Source organism: Cynocephalus volans, chromosome 2 (genome assembly GCF_027409185.1).
Source record: "Cynocephalus volans isolate mCynVol1 chromosome 2, mCynVol1.pri, whole genome shotgun sequence".
Taxonomy (NCBI): domain Eukaryota; kingdom Metazoa; phylum Chordata; class Mammalia; order Dermoptera; family Cynocephalidae; genus Cynocephalus; species Cynocephalus volans.
In genome coordinates this window covers 59620110-59636617 of record NC_084461.1, presented here as the reverse complement: position 1 = coordinate 59636617, position 16508 = coordinate 59620110, and the positions used below count along the sequence as shown (strand labels likewise).

The following is a 16508-nucleotide window of genomic DNA, read 5'->3' as shown; positions in this document are numbered from 1 at the left end:
ATGAATCTCCTTTTAACATGCTACTTTTCAAACCTAGTCTAGTGAAAATCCAAAACACTAAAGGCTCATTTTAAAAAATTAACGACTTGAGATTTATGTTAATTATGAGAGAAATTGCAATAAAAATTTTGATTAGTTAAAAAATGTCAGCTCTTTTTTTTTTTTTTTTTGGCAGCTGGCTGGTACAGGGAACAGAACCCTTGACTTTGGTGTTACAAGGCTGTGCTCTAACCACCTGAGCTAATCAGCCAGCCCAAAATATGTAAATTCTAATTAAAACCTTTAATCTTTTAAAACTTCAAGTCCCTGGCACATTAGAGCACATAATTACACGTTTAGCTCTCTTAAAACAAACAAAAAACAACTAAGTTACCAAAAAAGGCTTAATTAGCCTAATTTGAATTACTGGATTGCCAAGAGTTGTGCTTGTGTTTTTAAATTAAGTTTATAATTCCTAAATTACTGGCATTTTACTGTACTTAACCTGAAATCAGTCAAATCAAATATGCAAAACTTCAAACCTCTAAAATATTTGTTCTGTAGTATTTAAGATATACATTTAGCTACATTAGCCAAACCAAATTCTGTTTGAGGAAGAAATCGCTCATCTTTTGTCAGGTATAACTCTACTTATACAGCTATCAGAACAAACTCTTCGCTCAAAAAAAGTACTATATTCAGTAACTCCAAATTATATTTTAGTTATGGTACAGATTAGGTATAAATATTTCAAGAATGGCCTAAAAGCCAAGAAAAGAGGGGGTATAGGTCAAGATTTAAAAAGTCTACTTTTTTCATATTTTACAATTAGTTTTATGTAAAAATGGAAAATATCTTGACCTATAGGATAACCTTTCCAGGAAGTCTCCAATTTAAATTCTCATTTCAGCCCTTTAACAATGTGATACGTGCACTATATGCATTTCACTCAATTATTTTGAACACATATGAACAGATACATACCCTGCAGATTTTTACAGTAGCAAATACCCACACACACACAAAGAAAACACATGACTCAAAAAGTATACTCACTAAACATCAACTCTAAGAAAACAAATATCCTCGAACTTAAATATCTCAGACTAGTCTCTGAGTAATTTATTAAATTATCAATCATGGTGTCCTTCTACATATTTAACATAATCTCTTAAAACTTCATTAAGTTAACAATGAGTGGTATTGGTGTCTACATTTGAGGGAGAAATTTTGAAACAGATTCATGTAAGACATTGGAAATTACTAATCATCTCTGAACTATCAAAATAACACCCTATCTCAAGCACCAGTTATGCCAAAAAGAACAGATTTTTCACCTTTCTGTCACGGTATAAACAGAATTTGTACCATTTCACTGCCACTTAATGGGGTTGGTTGTCTGCTGGTTTCGTCATATACACAATATAAAAACAGAGACCATCTTAGCCTGACATGTCTTTAATTACTTTGCTCCGTCACCTTTTTTTTTTTAAAACTTCTTGTGGGCAACTATTCTACCATGTCCCGTGCAAGTTTATACGAATTATCTCTAATCTCCACAACAGCGCTACAAAGCAGGTAATACTATCCCCATTTCACAGATGAATAAATTCTACCTGGGAAAACTGTACTTAAATTGTAAAATTAAGTAGAAGAGTCCTGAACCCAAACGTGGTACATGACGCTAAAGACATGCTTCTCCGTTCGGGAAACATGATCACCATAGTTAAAGGGCACACCCTCAAACCGAAGCAAGTAATCAGACCTTCCTATTAACATAAATCGGCAGAACCAAAGCAATACTCGTCTTCTCCTTTTAAAAATAAATATTTTAAACATTAAAAAACTAAACTACTTTCCCCGCAAAGCACTCCAGAAGAATAAAAACTACAGTAATCCATATTCTCAAACGAATCGTGTGGATATTCTTCACTTCAGAACTGTTAACACCTACATTCCCACCACCACCACATGAAGACACGATCTCCTCCACGAGAATCTATAAACCGTGACAAAATCCGCACTGATCACACACTGCGGGTCAAAGAGACAAACAGCAGTTTGGAGTGGTTTCATCGGACCTCAACTGAAAGGATTATTGCAAACGAGGGAATACTCGTACAGTAAAGTTCATTTGCCCAGCTACCAGGTGACAGGTAGGGAGAGGAGGGGCAGATGAAAACACTCCCCCTCTGCAAGCGCTTACCCGCTCCGAGTAGCCTTTTCTTGAGGCTCCGCTCCCCTGAAATCCACCGCGGGCACATCCGTGGGCTCCTCTGGCTTTGGAGCTGAGTCCACCGCAGGCTCCGGCGGCCTGGGAGACTCTTGTCCACGCTGGGGATTGGGGGCGGAGGAGCCCCTGGCGCCTAAACCAGGCCTGACATTCGGCTTCACGCTAAGGCGTGCCCTGCGGAACATGGCGGAGCCAGGGGGCCCGGGGAAGCGGCTCCACGGCCGCTGTCAGCCCCGAGCCCCAGCGGTGCCTGCAGAGGGGGTTACGAACTACGCCCTCCCCACAAAGCCACACCACCAGCCCAGAGGAAAGCTACGGCAGTTTCACGCCCCCGCCGCCGCCCCCTCCTCCTCTCTCCCGCCGCCGCCTCTTCCTCATGTCCCTGCCACACTGAGATAAATTTCTCCCTTCTCCCTGCGTCCCCGCCCTCAAACGGCGCTGGGACTGATTGCGTCATCAGCTAGCGCCGCGGGGTGACGTCAGACGCACGGCGCCAGGAGCCGTGACAACTACCAAACTACGGAAACTGGATTACCTGTGAACCGTCAATTGAGATGCAAAAATATGTGCTCTTTTTCTGTCCAGACATCCTTAGAAGTTGCTGGAAAGAAGGAAAGGTGGCAGTCGACTCCTTAGCTCAAACTTTTACAGGAACTATTAAAATCGCTGGCCTATTTTGCTTTTAAAGGGTCCTGAAGAGCAGTTAAAAAGTATGAGAGCAGTGTCTGCTCACCAGAGTATCCCCAGGGGTTAGAAATTCTAAATTGAGTAGAACATAGATTAGAAATTCTGGTATGAAGAAACTGGTAATTGTTACCTCCTAGGAAGGGAACTGGGCTTCTGGCAAACACGTCGGAAGGAAGACTATTCACTGTATGCTCTCGTGTCCTTTTAATGTGAATGTATTAACAGTCCAAAAATTATTACAGTTGAAACTGTAAATTAATGTGACTGTTCTTAATCTGCTTCAAGAGGTAGCAATAGAACAATAAACAAGATGTTCTGGGTTGGGGAGGAGAAAATACAACAAATGAACACGATAATTTTAGAATGTATTAAATGTCATGAAAGAAAGTTAAAGGGTGATATGATGGCATTATATATGATAGCAGGCTGGCATTAAAGTAGTTAGGGAAAGCCTCTATGATGAGAGAAAAATAGAGACCTTGATATAACCTACCTCATCCTCTAGCAAATTCTTGACTCCACCACAGGAAACAATTCAAGGATAGAGTCACAGTACAAAGTGAAAATAGGTTTACTGTAATGGTTAAGAAGTATAGGCTTCACAGAGAAAGTGCGGCCTAGCTGCACAGACTGAGAAGGGTCTGCACCAAGTTTAGTACAAAAGTAAGAAATGCACACTTAACGTTTATTACAAAGAGTAGGCTGGCTCAAGAGAGTGAGCAACAGCCCCTTAGAGATAAGCTTAACACAAGAGTAAAGTATACCCACCTCTCCCAGCAAGATGCAGGTGGGCTCCAGGAAAGCAAGCAACTCACTGCAGCAAGTTTAATACAAAAGTAAGAAATACACATTTACAAAGGTTAGACTGGCCCCAGAGTGAACAGCAGTCTGCTAAAGGCACGTTTGATACACAGGGGAAGTGCAAAACGAGGGGTGGGGGGAAAGGGGACGGAGGGGAACGGAGAGGGAGAGGGGGAGGGGAGAAGGAGGGGAGGGAGGGAGAGGGGGAGGCCCCACCTCACTAGGACCTGTCTTTTATAGTTTTGCTAATACATATTTGTGTTATCTAATGAATATTTAACTAAGGAGGTGGTTCCCAGTTATGTAACATAGTCTTGCACATGCTCAGTTAGTCTCTTTTTCCGAGCCCACTCATTGGTTGAATTCCAACATACCCACTGTAAAACACCTAGAGTATTCAGCGCTCTCCTACACCTCTAGTGGAAGGTCATACAAAGGATAAACTCCCATGTACTAAGCATGCTCAGATGTAATGGTTATTAAACCCCTCCCTACTGAGCATGCTCAGCCACTTGATTTGCATAAATCAACCCCCTGAAGTCTCAATTTTCACATGTTGGTGCCCAAAATAGGTCCAATAAGCAATAGTAACTGTTCTCTAGGGGAGGGCCTAAATGAGGGGACACACACTTCAGGGAGTGACTTGAAACCCAAAGGTGTGTCCTGAAACCCAAACCCGTGGACACTGAGCCCCTCCTATCTCAGCCTGACTTCCTTCTTGGAAAGAAAAGAAAATCCTGCAAGAACGTTCTGCTACATTAGTAACAAAATGTCAAAGGAATACAATCCTGAACTGTTTGAAGAAATAGGTCATCCAGAAGGGGGAAGAAGATGGGCCAGTGCTTTAGAGAGTAAGAAGGCAAGGCTAAACCAGAGAAGAGAAAAGAGATTCTTTTAAGACTGAGAAGAAAATGGAGGTCTGTGAGTTCCATGTGCTCCCTCCCTTCTTGTGGAAGGAACAGGATCTCAGTTGTATATGAAGAAGCTCAAGAACTCAAAAAAGAAAGCCCCGCTGAAGATATCTCAGGAATCTTGGAGCCACTGCCAGGACCATACAGCTTTGGATAGCATATTCTGATACAAACTGAAGACACAAGGCCTTTCTCCAAATGTTCTGTTCTCCACTTAAGAGTCTAAGGCATTCCCACAACTTTGTAGGTAAAGTCAATAATGACTAAGATTTAATTTCCCGCTAGTACAGAGATGGGATCAGAGTCATATTTAATTTTATTATTAAACATAAAGTCATAACACCAAGGTCAAGAGTTCAAATCCTCATACTGGCCAGCCGCCAAAAATAAAATAAAAATTTTAAAAGTTATAGAACATTTATTACACACCCAAGTTTGCAGAGTAAACTCTTAGTGGCATCACAGTGATTTTTTACATCTCCAGTTTTCTCTGGCAGAATACCCAACATATCTTGTGTACGTGGTGTACATCACGTGTACCCCTACAACTCAAAACCTTTATTTTCAGCTGTAAAGAAAAAGCTCAATCAGATTATAAATTGAGAGCACATACGGAAACAACTTTACCACTTACCTTCCAATCCCAAATTCCTTCTCTTCCCTTCCTCTTTAGATGATCCCTTTATTTCTGTAAAGAGCTGGACCAGAAAGTCTATTTTTTTCCCCCTGCTCAAGTTACTCAAGGAGAGATTCACTAAGTGGAAGCAGACCCCTGACCTGTAAGCAGTACTGAGGAGGGTTGGGCATGGAGAGAGTGATAAGTGTGCAAGGCTCTCCAAAGTACAAAGAATAATGACAATAATAGCTAACATATTGAGGGCCACTCTATGTTGGGCACTTAGTACTTCACATATATTAATTCAATTAATGAAAGAGGTGCAATTACCTCCCCATTTTACAGGTAAGGAAGCTTTAACACAACCAAATAATGTGCCCAGACTGATACAGATACTAATTGATAAAGCTGAGCTTCCAACCCAGACATTCCATCTACAGAGCCCTCAGTCTTCACCACTTTCTCCTACCTTCTCTAAAATAGGCGATTTTATGTGGCAAAACTTGTTGACGTTTGGTCATATGTACTTGGGGGTCTATTATAGTATTTTCCATATATGTTTTCTCTTGCATATATTTGAAATCTTCCAAAATAAAAGCTATATATATATATAGGCACTGGCCAGTGCAAGGATGGAACTTTGGATCTTGGTGTTATCAGCGCCATGCTCCAACCAACTGAGCTAACTGGCCGGCACCAAAATAAAAGCTTTTAAATACATAAGGGAATTTTAGGACCTCCAGACCATCTCAGTTTGTAACACTTAATGGAATAGGTGAAGAAAAGTATGAACCATACGAGCATGTTTACACGTCTGTTTCTGGCAATGGCAGATGGTCCACAGTTTTTACATAGGTGTCCAGATTACTCCGGGCTATTCTGAATTTGTGGTACGACTGCACTCCCTGCCATCCTCTCCCCACTAATAGATCTGCAACATAACCAGCGCCACTTTAGACAAGTCCAAGTACAAAACAGCACCGCCCACCTCCTCCCCTCCCCCCCCTACCCTTTAGGAGAAGCCCCCTGACTTAAACAGAAACCCCTTTTGCTTCTGCAGGGACACAGTTCTCCACCCAGATCCACATTAGCATAATGACCCTCGTTGATGATATCAGCCAGCCCTTGGTGCAGTATATAAGCTCTACCACCCCCACACCTGGTGCTGTCCCCATTTTCAGGGCAGCCCTGGGCTGCCTACCACTCTGAGCACAGCCCAAAAGATTTCTTTCTTTAATAAAGCTTGAACCATACCCGGCATCTCTGCTCACTTTCTTTCACCCACCACACAACTCAAGCATGAACCCAGTAAACGAAAACTCATTAAACACTGTTGACAGTGACAAGGGCACTGGGATAAAGTGGAAAATGAACAGGCTTTAGAGTCCATCTTAAATTTGATTCTCACTTCTGCCAGTTCCTGTTAGGTTTGTCTCTTCCGCAAAATGAGGACAACGAAGCCTACTTTACAGGATTGCTGCTAGAACAAGGAAAGAAAATATGTAAAGGACCCGCACTGCCTTTCGTGGGGTTAACCCTCAGTCTGTTCAGTCTCCTGCCTCCCTTCCAGCCTCTGCAAGATGAATGAAAGCTAACGTTCTTTGTCGAAAGTCAGATAATTGTAGTTATTTATTGTCGTTTGTTATCAAAAGGGGGATGGGCTGGTCAAGCTCCAGTGCCAGTCCCTCTCTCAGAGCTTCCTGAGCTCCACCAGACTTGCTTGAAAGCAGGCCTAGGACCTGGCCAATTACCCGGGAGCTGCGGCGGCCGGGATCTGCCGCCCGGCCGCGCACGCGCAGTGGCTCACGGGCCACGCTGGCGGCTGTTGTCGGCTCTCCGTGGGCGGGGCCACCGGCGGAGGTGAGGCGACGCCCCGCAAACGGCCCTCTCGGGCTCAGACGTGCAGACCGACGGGTGGTAAGGGCGGCTGAGCGTGCGAGGGCGCCGTTGCCTTTCCGAGTTGCTCTCTTCCAGGCTCTGTCCGGTGGTCAGCATGGCCCGTGAGTGTGCGGACGGGTGGGGGAAACGGCGGGGAGCGTCAGGCGAGTGAGCCTAGCACCGCGGCGCGGCTGGCGGGGGGAGGCGGGGTCTCACCGGTAAATCCCTTGGGCCGGCGGGGCTGGGGCCCCAGCTTCCATCAGCAGAGGGAGAAGGACGGTGGTTCCGTTCCGGCCTCTCAGGCCGGACAGGTGCCTGCCTCCGAGGCCCGAGTTTGCATGGTAATGAACACACGAACGCACCCGTGGGAGGTGTGGGGAGACGGCCACCCCAGGGTGGTGGTCCTTGTTTGGAGGCGGATTACAGCAGATATCTAAAGTCTTAAGCCCTAATGAGGACCCGGAGCTCCGACTGAGTCTCCTCCTGGTTCTTTTGTTTGACCTTACATGTAGGGTTTTACAGGCATCTGTATTTGCTAGCTTGAACAGTCGAATTGCTGAACTTGTGCGAGGTGTGATCTGTATCGTTCTCTTTCCACCCACACCCATCAAAAACCAGAACTTATTTTGGAATACTGGCCCATAGAGACAAGTGATCGGAATGCCTGTTTTAAAAGATCTGATATTTATAGCTAGTGAACACCTAGATTGGTATGATAATACTCTTAAGTACCTTTAAGCTTCCTCCTTGTCAGATCTGGGAACACCATCAATGCAGTACTTTCCTGGCTTATCTATTAAAAGTCAAACTTCAGATGCTTAAGAGCCCTTTAATGGAATTACTAATAATTCTGGAGATGGGGAAAGAACATGACAGTTTGTCTTTGTAGGTGGAAATCAGCGAGAACTTGCCCGCCAGAAAAACATGAAGAAAACCCAGGAAATTAGTAAAGGAAAAAGAAAAGAGGATAGCTTGACTACCTCTCAGAGAAAGCAGAGGTAAGTGGTACAAATAGAGTTTTCAAATCACTAAAGTTTTGATTGAAGCTACACTTTGGAGAATGAAAAGCATTTTTAAAACATTGGTAGAGTGGACCTAACCTGTGGAAGGGATTGACAGTAATGAGTATCTGTTTTGTGCCAGGCACAGTAAAACCATATGGGGTAGTCATTACCCTTACCTGTGGATGAAGAATTTAAAGCTCTGGAGCTTGTTTTGCAGAAAATCTCATGCAGCTTCTCCACAACAAGAACTTTATTCAGAAAAATAAGGCATTGTTAGGTGCTAGGGACACAACAGTTTCAAAGCAGACAGTCTACCCAAACTAGTCTGGAGACAAGTGGCTCAATTATAGTGATAACTGTTCTGAAAGAGAAACAAAAAAGGTATTTGTAGCTGTATTGACTTCTGAAGATCCACTAGGTTGGAGAGAATGATGTACATAGTCTTGATAAGAAACTTACGTGTGACAGATAGTACAATGCTTTAATGAGACTGCAGCTTAAGTTAAGAAAAAAGTGTGTTCATGTTTCTAGAAAAGCCAACCAAGGTTTAATCTTATTCTGAAGTCAAATTTTCCATATGGAACTGGAGGTTAGGTGAATAACTGCATGTGCTTCCATTTGGCTTATCTGTGGTTCTCAATCCTGGCTGCAAATCACCTGGGAAACCTTGATGGCTACTCAAGCCTGTGCCCTACACCCAGTTCTGATTTAATTGGTCTGGAGTTGGGCATTAAAAAGCACGCTGGGTAATTTTTATTATACCTTGGTTATATCTTAAACCTGACTAAAAACAGCTCCCCAGGTGATTCCGATGTACAGCCACAGTTAAGAATTATTGGTTAATGAGGTTGAATCCCTTAACTATCACTTCACGTTTTCTTTTGATAATATTTATTATAAAAGCGTTTAGCTTCACCTTAAATTTCTGTTTACTGGGCTGGCCAGTTAGCTCACTTGTTTAGAGCATGGTGCTCATTAACACTAAAGGGTTCGGATCCCTGTACCAGCCAGCTGCCAAAATAAATAGTTTCTGTTTACTTACATTGGAGTAAAAGTGAATTTACTGGGTGAACACAGGGAACACCCTTTATTTATTTTTTGACAGTGCTCTAACCAGCTGAGCTAACCGGCTAGTCCAGTAAAAGTGAATATGGTATGGATCAGTGACTCTGAAATAATTTTTATTGGAGAACTGTATCTAGCTTGGTTCAGAAATAGCCATTGTTTACTGAATATCTACTCCTTATAAAGGCTCTGTTCTAGATGCTATGTATGTGTTATCTCTATTCATCACAGCCCTGAAAAGTGGTATTAACACCAATGTGTAGAATAGGAAACTGAGGCTCTGAACTTCAGTAACATTACTAAGGTCATACAACAAGCACAGCAGAGTTTGGTTTCAAACAGAAAAATAATGATCACTATTCTTTTCCACTGTATCTCATTTCTTTGTAGCTGTCTTATTTTTCCTTCCTTCTATTCCTTGTTTTTGCTTCTGGCTTTGCAGAAATGTCTTAATGTCATGGATAGATCTATTCGATCCTGAATTAAAATCTAATTCTAAATCACCGTGATAACAAGGGAAATAGCCAAGACTTTGAAATTGGACAGACCTTGGTAATTATGTGATTAGGGCAAAATTTAGTACTGAGCCTTTTTTTTTTTTTTATCTGAAACATGGGGATAATAACTCAGTTGTGGGACTTAAGCCATAGCCGGTAATGCTTGGCACAAAGTAGGTGCTGATTACATAGCCATTTAATATATTTTTAAAATATGGGACCCATGGACTCATGGATCACTTAGCCCAGGTAGTCTGGTTATAGTTCAGAGTTAATGTGGTATGTGGAGTTTCAGTTAAGCGACTCAAAGGGCAACATAAGTGTCCTGAATATCCTGATTTTCTTTAGTGTAATCCTGTTCTCATCACTAGCTATTGAGCTTTTTGTCTTATAAGAAACTGAATTGCTTCATAACATCATGTCCTAATCCTAGGTACCAGTTAGGAAATCTAGGAGACTTTTTAAATTCCTCTTCTTTCAGGAAAAAAAAAAATTAGAGTGAATTAACTTTGTTAACAACCAAGAGTAATTGCCATTATTTCTGCATATGGCTGCCTAATGTCAGATTCTCTTATATACATTAATAGCTATTCTCAGAACAATTTTGATATATATTGCTCTGATTTTGAAAGGGCTTTGAGACTATTTGCCCAAGGTCATGATAATAGTAGAGATGGTATTTAAAATAATCTGACTTCAAAGCCTTTGCAGTCTTTGCCTTTCCATTTTGTCTCCATCCGTGAAAACAGAAAGACATGAATGTTTATACTTTCTTTTAAATTGTCTTCTAATGTACTTAATGAGTTATGTGTAGAAAGCAACTGAGAACATAAAATCAGTTTTTCTGTAACAACTTACAGCCTTTTCATCCATTATAGGGACTCTGAGATCATGCAACAAAAGCAGAAGGCAGCTAATGAGAAGAAGTCTATGCAGACAAGAGAAAAATGATGACTGGCTGTTTGGAAAACCTGGGTGCTACTGCCAACTGGGTGTATCATAAGCTCTCAGATCTCAAGATTTGGTAGAGTGAACAGTCATTACATATGATATAATCTATCCTTAAAAAACTGTTTATTTTAAACTTTACCTTTCAGCCTGACTTTGTGTGATATTTTAGAACCATTCTTCAAAGAATAAAACACCATGCATATGATGTATTGGTGAATGTTATTTTTTATCAGCTTTGAACATTTATATAATTTGATAGGTAATGTGATCAAATAGGATCTCTTATATTAATCTAGAATCTTTGTCATAAATTTTGTTAAAGTAGATCTTTAAAGCAAGTTTTAGGCCTGGCCAGTTAGCTCAGTTGGTTAGAGTGCGGTGTGTGGTGTTGTAACACCAAGGTCAAGGGTTCAGATTCCCTTAGCCAGCCAGCTGCCAAAAAAGTTAAAAATAAAAAAGGTCAATTTTATTGTATAATAGAACTAAGATCCGTTTGAATAATTTTGCTTTGTAATCAACTGGTTTGCATGAATAATTTGCAATAGATAATACAAACCACCTGGAATAGCTACTAAATGGATGTAAATTAAATGAGGTGTCAGTAAGAGTTCTGCTTATACAAGGTCAAGGGTTTGGATCCCCTTACCAATTGGCTGCCAAAAAAGAAAAAGGCCTACTTATAGCATTAAAAATTTTTGGAATGAGGCGAAAAAAAGAAAACTAAAAAATGTTTAAGAAATATTTTGGAATGAGTGCTATATTTCAGTCTGTTCTGAGCCTCTTCAAAAACTTCTGAACTTGATGGTAGTTATAAATTAGGAAATGCATTAACCTAGAGAAATTAAGGTTTGAGACCTTGTTCTATTCTGAAGTAAATATGCATAACTACATCAAAGATAATGAAAAATGCCATTGAAGTAGTAAAAAATAGCTTTATAGTAAGTTCTTCTGGGCTGGCCGGTTAGCTCAGTTGGTTAGAGTGTAGCCTTGTAACACCAAGGTCACAGGTTCTGATTACCATACTGGTCAGCCACCGAAAACAAAAGGTAAGTGTTCTTCACGTACTTGATTTTTCTCACATAGTGCAATCCAGCAAACTTACTGATCATCTTATTGTCAACCACTATCTGAATGGACAGACCTTCTAGTTCACCTGATATCTTAATATCTCATAATAGGTCACTTACAATGGTACCACCCATAAATAAGATGAACCCTAAGTGTCTGTCTAATATTGAATGAGGCAACATTGAAGTTTTTTGGTTTCTTTTTTTTCAATTTTAATTTTTAACCATGAAGTTTTTAGTCTGAATTTTAATCTTCATATTAGCACAGATTTTTAATTAAAGCATTGTTTCTTGGGTTAACTTTAATCTTCAGAATTTGCTCTTGTGACTAGCATCACAGAAAAGATTACAACAGCTTAGGTTACATTCTAATAAAAGGGATAATGACATCTAATTGTACCACAAAGATTCTTTATGGGTCTAATTTCTGTAATTCTATCTCCAGAATTTCTACACAGAATAAGTCATGAGTACAAAGAAAGTTTTATGCTTTAAACTATATCTTTTATTTGCTTTTTTTTAAGTGGACAGTTTCTGTAGTTTAAAATATCTTGTGGCATTTAGGGCCGCCCGTGGCTCACTTGGGAGTGTGTGGTGCTGACAACATCAAGGCCATAGGTTCAGATCCCTACATAGGAATGGCTGGTTAGCTCACTTGGGAGAGCGTGGTGCTGACAACACCAAGTCAAGGGTTAAGATACCCTTACCGGTCATCTTTAAAAAAATAATAATAATAAAATACAAATAAAATATCTTGTGGCATGGAAGAAAACTTTAGGCTTTTAAAAATTTAATATAAATCTAGGGAAATCTACAGTTTCCAAAATAACAGGGATATTAGGATAAGGAAAGGAAGATTCTAAGCTGTAATTAGTCATTAAGAATTAAATTCAAAACTGATTGTTCTTGATTAATTTTTACAGTATTTAATTAAATAAATTGTTAAGATAAGGGTTTGATTTTTAACTTCAACATGACCAGATGTTTCTTCAAGTGAGGCAGAAAAGCTATCTGAGAGGAAGAAAATTAGGTCTAACTGTTGTAATATATTGACACCTGTCACAGTATATTTAAGCAAGGTAACTAAAATAGTTAAACTTCTTAAGAGGTAAACTGGTCAAGTACAAAATATTAAGGGAAAATATTGGTGAATAATTTTAGAAAAGTTCATTTATGTACTAACTTTAGTTTGTATATTTATTTTATTATTATTTTTTGGAGAAGTGGGGTGGGTGGCTGGTTGGTACAGGGATCCAACCCTGTACTTGGTGTTACCAGCACCAAGTGCTAACTAAGTGAGCTAACCAGCCAGCCCACAGGATATTTCTTTTAGCTTGTTGCCAAAGCAAAATAAAATTATCTAGGTGATGTAGTACCAGCTTAGAATGTAATTTGGAAAATACCAAACCCCATGGAATACTTGACATTAAAATGCTATCTTGCATCATCCTCAAGAGGAGGTAGTGCATTATCATAAGAAATTTTCATAAGTCCTAATGAAAATAAGTAGCAGCATCTACTTCTGCCCAAGATATAATGAGATCAGTTCCATAGTTACTTGATTCTTTTTGAATGCCTTTTCTATTTGTGGTATGTGTGAGAAATTGTGACCCACTTATCAAACTCTAACCTACTTTCGAAAAATAGGGAAAAGGGAATATTGATTACTGACATTTTCCTAACGTAAAAAAAAATTATACCTTCTAACTTTAAAAAAAGTTTTTTCACTTTTATTGTATTTATTTTTCTCCTGTTTATTATGAGCAGGGGAAGTTTTCTTTAAAATTCCTCTCCTGGGCCAAAAGAACCTCCCTGACCCCATGCCCGTGGAAGTGGGCAGCTGGTCCACGCCCCCCTTGCAACGTTTCTGGAGACAGGAAAGGATGGGCAGGCAGGCAGGGCCTGCTCAGTCCCTCCGAAAAAATGGCCAGAACCAGAAAAAAGCCGCCACCCCATCCCTGGGCTCATGGGGCTGGGTGTGCACCCCGCTCTCCCACTAGCTACCTCCTCTCCTGTCTGGGAACTCTTCCCTCCTTCCTCCTCTGAGATCCCCTCCCGGCATCTCAGCCCCAGCCCACCTGGCTTCCCCACCAGCCTTGAAGGTGCTTGAGCTCTTCGCCCGCCCGCTGTGCAGAAGACCCAGACTCGCTCCAGCCGACTCTGGCCCCACTTGTCAGCCCCTCCACCCATCCCCAGATGGGGCACTGGCCTCACCCTGGCGTGGAGGGAGGCGATCCTAGGGCCTGCGGCACGTGCTCCCACAACGCCTCCTCAGCAGCCTTCCCTAAACCAGGCTGCAGCGGCTCCCGCCTCCCTCTCCCGGGCCCACCCCGGGAAGGGCGGCTGAGCATCCTTTTCCACCAGGACGCGGCGAGGGAGCGGCCTGGCCGGCCTGTCACAAATACGTCTTCATGGCCTCTTGCCTCGTGGGGCAGTGGCGGGTGTGGAGCTGGGCCAAAAGCGCCCTGGACTTGGCCTTGAAGGGCATGTCCTGACTCTTGTTCCACACGTGGATGGCGCAGGTGGCGTTGAGCAGCCAGGGCAGCTCCTCAGGGCTGAAGTCCTTGAAGTACTTCCAGTTCTGACAGCGGATGGGGTAGAAGGCCTCTTGGGGCAGTGTTGTGACGTTGTGGCAGGCGCAGCTCTCTCCCAGGCTGCAGATGGAGCATCACTTCTTGAAGCCCCGCATGAGCAGCTGCGCACCCTAGTGGCCCCAGATCCAGCCTTTGCAGTTGGCCACAAAGTCGTGCATGCACAGCGCCATGAACTCATGCCTGTGCTTGAAAACTAGGAAGGCGCCAATGCAGACATAGTGGGACGGGGTGCTCAGCACGTTGATTGGGTACCTCAGGTTCTTGAGGACGATGAAGTCCATGTCCGGGTAGATACCCTTGAACTTCCACATGAATGCGATCCTGGAGGTGTCAGAAAGCATGGGCAGCAGGTAGGATTCCCACTGCCACCACACAGCCACATACCAGGCTGCCAGGGGTGTGTCCCGGAACAGCCCCTCCAGGTCCAGTGGAGCATCTGGACGTTGGGAAAGCAGCCCAGAAGCGATGCCCAGGTGCCAGGGCTGGGAGGCGTTGCCGCCTCCACCGGGCAAGCCCTTCATCAGGACCACCACCAGGGACAGTCCTGGCAGCCAACTCCACCTAGCACATGAACAGGAAGTTGGGGTTGGTTCAGTCTGAAGTCTCCAAGAAGAAGACGTTGCCAGGTCAGGGGTTGCTGGAGGGCAGGGTGGAGGCAACAAAGGGAGGCCAGGGGGTGTCTGCAGGCAGGTTATAAAGTTGCCTCTGGTCCTTGGGCTCTCCAACAATGTGCGAGTAGATCGTGTGGAAGAGGGAAAATGTGAACTTGAAGCCGATGATGAATAGGGTGCAGACCTGCTGCCTCAGCATTCAACAGGCATTCGGGGATTTGGACATGGTCTCCCCGTATCACCAGGGGCCTCCAGCAGGAATTGGCTGGTCTGTAAAGTAGGAGTAGTGGGCTACAGACTGCAGTCTAGCAGGGTCCCCTTCACTCTCTGTAATACACCTTTGAGCTTTCCAGGGACCGGGCCAGTGCCACCTACAGTGTGTAGCCTACATGGGCCAGGCCAGAGTCTGGTCTATGCAAGGACCATCAGAAGTGATGGCTTTGGGCCGAGCCCGTGGCGCACTTGGTAGAGTGCTGCGCTGGCAGTGCGGCGACGCTCCCGCCGCGGGTTCGGATCCTATATAGGACTGACCGGTGCACTCATTGGCTGAGTGCTGGTCACGAAAAAACGACAAAAAAAAAAGAAGTGATGGCTTTGCCATGTGGTACACAGGCTTCTCTGCCTAGGGAGGCCCGTCCCCCTGGACCTGCTGAGGCTGGCAGCCTGTGGAGGCCGAGCTCATGCACTCATGCTCTCATGCACCCCTCAGCTGAATTAACCAAGCCTGAGGCTCATCTGAGGCAGACCACTAAGCAGCCTTGAGGACTTTTAGCATGAAGATGGGCTCTGCAAGCCTAAGCGCTGGCTGGCCAATGGGTGGCATGACTAGCTCGCTCACAAGCAGGATTCTTGGCTCCCGGCACAAGGGGTTGCCTGCCAGGTCCCAAAGCCCTTTGCCCCAGACTTGATGGGGTCTCCTGGCACCTAGCTGCCCAGACCCAGCCCAGGGCTGTGCTTCTCACAGACACAGGTCTGGAGTGAAAGGGACAGGGAATTTGCACCATAGTCCATGACCTTGACTAGTACTATTGCCCTTGGACCCTCACTCTCCTGGTGATGCCCAGTTGGCCAGTAGCCAGGAACAATCTTGGGTGCTCTGGAGGTGGCTGGGGAAACAAGACAGGCTTGAGCCCTGTCCCCAGGGACAGGGCTGTGTGAACGACTGGGAGGATGGGATCCCAATTCTGCCTGAACCAGCCATGAGACCTGGGGCAAGTCACTGAGTTCTCTAGCTTCAACCTTCTCACCTGCAGGACAGAAGCACTGGAACCTACTTGAAGGGTTATATTCATTCATACATTCATTCATTCAATAAATATTGACTGTTCATCTGTACATGCCAGGTGACTTTCTCAGCATTGCACTCATTAATTCATTTAACCCTTATAACCACCCCTTGGGGTGGCAATCATCACCCCCATATTACAGATGGGGAAACAGAGGCACAGAGAAGTTGGTACCTTGTGTGGTCCCATAGCCAGTATGTGACAGGGCAGAGGTTAGAACCCAGGCCACCTGGCTGGAATCTGTGCTCCCACCACTGCTTGGGAAAGGTGGCACAAATGAAGCTTTTGCACTGTAGGAGCTTAAGGACTTGACCTGCACTGTATTTCC

The 16508-nt window shown here is 43.5% G+C and overlaps 2 protein-coding genes and 1 pseudogene across 4 annotated transcripts in view; 1 reads left to right on the top strand and 2 right to left on the bottom strand.

Moving 5' to 3' along the window:
- The window catches only part of BDP1 (B double prime 1, subunit of RNA polymerase III transcription initiation factor IIIB), an 81799-nt gene extending 79322 nt beyond the window's left edge, over window positions 1-2477 (bottom strand). For all 3 annotated transcript variants that reach the window (XM_063085919.1, XM_063085921.1, XM_063085920.1), the window contains exon 1: window positions 2186-2477. In XM_063085919.1, coding sequence (XP_062941989.1) covers window positions 2186-2397 — 212 coding nt within the window. In that variant the 5' untranslated portion in view covers window positions 2398-2477. The remainder of the gene's footprint in view (window positions 1-2185) is intronic.
- Window positions 2478-7053: 4576 nt separating this feature from the next.
- On the top strand, window positions 7054-10847 carry SERF1A (small EDRK-rich factor 1A). Its single transcript, XM_063087674.1, has 3 exons — window positions 7054-7227; window positions 7995-8103; window positions 10550-10847. The coding sequence occupies exons 1-3, from the start codon at window positions 7221-7223 to the stop codon at window positions 10620-10622; spliced, it is 189 nt and encodes a 62-aa protein (XP_062943744.1). The 5' UTR covers window positions 7054-7220; the 3' UTR covers window positions 10623-10847.
- Window positions 10848-14084: 3237 nt separating this feature from the next.
- LOC134370506 (lactosylceramide 4-alpha-galactosyltransferase-like) lies at window positions 14085-15093 on the bottom strand (annotated as a pseudogene).
- Between the last annotated feature and the right edge of the window lie 1415 nt (window positions 15094-16508).